Consider the following 2,862-nt stretch of genomic DNA (forward strand, 5'->3'; position numbering starts at 1 on the left):
GTGTCGATAAGCCAGCTGGAGGAGATGTCCTCCTGGGGCTAAAAGCAACAGTAACATCCACCCCTAGGGGTCAGCCACACTTAAGTGGCAATATACTACACTTTATCGTGCAGTTACTGTTAATACTTCATCTAGAGAATTAACATATATATATATATATATACATATATATATATATATATAGAATAAAAAATTTTGAATGGTACAACAATACACTATAATACAAAAAAATGGACTATATACCTGTTGTAAGTTAGTTATCTATAGTCCAATGATATTTCAGAATACAGTTCCTTCTTCAGATATTCTTAGATGGAGTCTCTGCTATAAACTGTTTTCCAACGGCTTTTCTTTTTTCGGAAGCGTAGGTGCCAGAGTTGCTGTGTGGTAAGAAGCTTCTTACCAACCACATGATTCTGGGTTCAGTCCTACTGTGTGGTATCTTGGGAAAGTGTCTTCTATTATAGCTTTGGGCCAACCAAAGCTTTATGAGTGGATTTGGTCGACGGAAACTGAAAGAAGCCCATTGTATATGTGTGTGTATGTCTGTCTTTGTCCCTGCAACATCACTTGACAACCGATGCTGGTGTGTTTATGTCCCCGTAACTTAGCGGTGGCAAAAGAGACCGATGGAATAAGTACTAGGCTTACAAAGAATAAGTTTTGGGGTTGATTTGCGCAACTAATGGTGGTGCTCCAGCATGGCCGCAGTCAAATGATTAAAACAAGTAAAAGAATTTTTTAAATATATAGATATAGTACATATACTGTACATGTATGTGTGTGTATATGGCTATGTTTCAATGTCTACACCAGCATTTCTCCTTTTGTTTGTAATTTCAGGGAGCAAGAAAGAAGTGAAAGGTATTCTAAAACAACAAGCTCTCCAACAGCATCAGATGGGTCGTCATCATCAGGTGTCATCCACACAGGGCAGTGTGCAATCACAGAGTTTGCAGCGCAGCCACCACCGGCCATTGGAACAAGCGCTGCGCCCTTCCACCACTGAACAAATACATGTGAAGAACTCACTGCATCAGAAACAAGCAAAGTTGTGTCCATCGAAGACAGTGTCACCAAAATTGTCCAGCAACCAGTGCCACAACGATGACAGTCACAACAGTCGGAGTAATGGTAGCACAGTGGTACTACAATATGATGGACATTCCAGTAATCTAAGTGTTGTCTCACCTGAACAAATTGACAAGAGAAGTGCAGATGATAAAGGATCTGTTAACAAGAAGGATCAACCTAAGGTTAGTAGTAGTAGTAGTAGTAGTAGTAGTAGTAACAACCACTCAAGTCACATTCACCTTGGCTCTCCCATATCATCTTCCCTCCTGGGCCTCACACTAATCACAAATTCCCAGTCCTTCCACAGACTATCAACTCTCTTGCATGACTTTTCTGCAACTATTGACTTGAACAACTACAAATCAATGGTTGCAGGAGAATGTTTGCTGATGTTTCAGTCAGTTGATGTTCCTGCACATTAAAGAGGAACAATCTCAGAATTTGCAAAGTATTGGGTTGCCTGGAAAGTTTGTGCCGAATTATAGTAGCTTACCTTTCGACTTATTTGCCATGAAACCACCTCAATTCTGAGAAGGGCATATTTTCAAGTTAAAGGAAAGATAGAGATGCATTGTGTAACAAAATGGTTCATATTTGGTTGATTAAAAATGTAATGGCAAGTATTTATTGACCTTTTTCTTTCATTTAAAAATCGGCACGAACTTTCCGGACAACCCAATACTTCTAAACGCCATGGAACCCCTTCCTCTAGACCAAACTTGCAAACACCATGGATACAGGCCCCTTCCTCCAGACAAAACTTGTAAACATCATGGACCTCTTCATCTGGACCAAACCTACAAATTAACTCTGAACACTCCCACAACCTTGATTTCCCACTTCCACAGGTTCTTCTGACATGAGCTGTTTAGTACCTCTGTATGTGGCTGTCATCCTTGATATGCATCACATGATCATAACAGTGCAGCCTCCACTGATTCCTCTTATATTCATAACAGTGCACACCTCACCTGATTCCTCTTATATTTAGTTTTTCTCTCAGGAAATTTGTACTCTGGCTTTCATACATTGCACATCCATCAGATCATACTTATTTCATGTCTTCCTAGCCTCTGCAGATCTTCAGCATTCAGTGCCCACGCTCACTACCATGCAACATCACAGTTCTGACACAGGCATCATACAAACTGTTCTTTGCTGAGAAGGAATTTTATTGCCAATGATAGTAGTTCCCTAGACTTACTCTTTCTTACTCTGGCTACTATACTTACAGAGCAACTCCCCCCCCCCCTGCTAATTACATCTCCTAAATAACAAAAGCTATTAACTACTTCTAGAATACTATCTGGGCAGTCAGGAGAACCTATTTCCTGTTAGTTTCCCTGTGATTCCACACTTCTTTTGTGTCCTTAGCTTACATTGGATACAATGTATGGAATTTATACCCACTCCTTTTCTGCATATCAAGTTGGACCATTTCCCGGAAGATGCGAGGGTTCTGTCTTCTTACCTACTTATTAATAAAACTTGATGATCAGGCGCCCAAAGCTGAAAGTTATCAAGAGAAAAGGGGGAAACCTTTGCTCTACAACAAGCAAGCCACAACTTATTTCATTCACTATATATGTGTTTGAAAATGAGAGAGAGGAACTAGTATTCAGTACATATAATAGAGTTTAATGATTTATTTTTAGAGTTAGTTGTTGAAGTTTCTAACATTAGACAATCAGAGTAGTTACAAACAAAATTATTTAAAATTTCAAGAAATGAAAATATCTATATATATAATGACATGCATGATTATGTCTATGTTCTATGGGTATATAT

General features: G+C 39.1%; 1 protein-coding gene across 4 annotated transcripts in view; it reads left to right on the forward strand.

Annotated features, from left to right (window-relative positions):
- Positions 1-2,862, forward strand: part of LOC106873104 (uncharacterized) — a 259,225-nt gene that overhangs the window by 229,948 nt on the left and 26,415 nt on the right. For all 4 annotated transcript variants that reach the window (XM_052975584.1, XM_052975587.1, XM_052975585.1 and 1 more), the window contains one exon: positions 844-1,256. In XM_052975584.1, coding sequence (XP_052831544.1) covers positions 844-1,256 — 413 coding nt within the window. The remainder of the gene's footprint in view (positions 1-843; positions 1,257-2,862) is intronic.

This window comes from Octopus bimaculoides, chromosome 21 (genome assembly GCF_001194135.2).
Source record: "Octopus bimaculoides isolate UCB-OBI-ISO-001 chromosome 21, ASM119413v2, whole genome shotgun sequence".
NCBI lineage: Eukaryota > Metazoa > Mollusca > Cephalopoda > Octopoda > Octopodidae > Octopus > Octopus bimaculoides.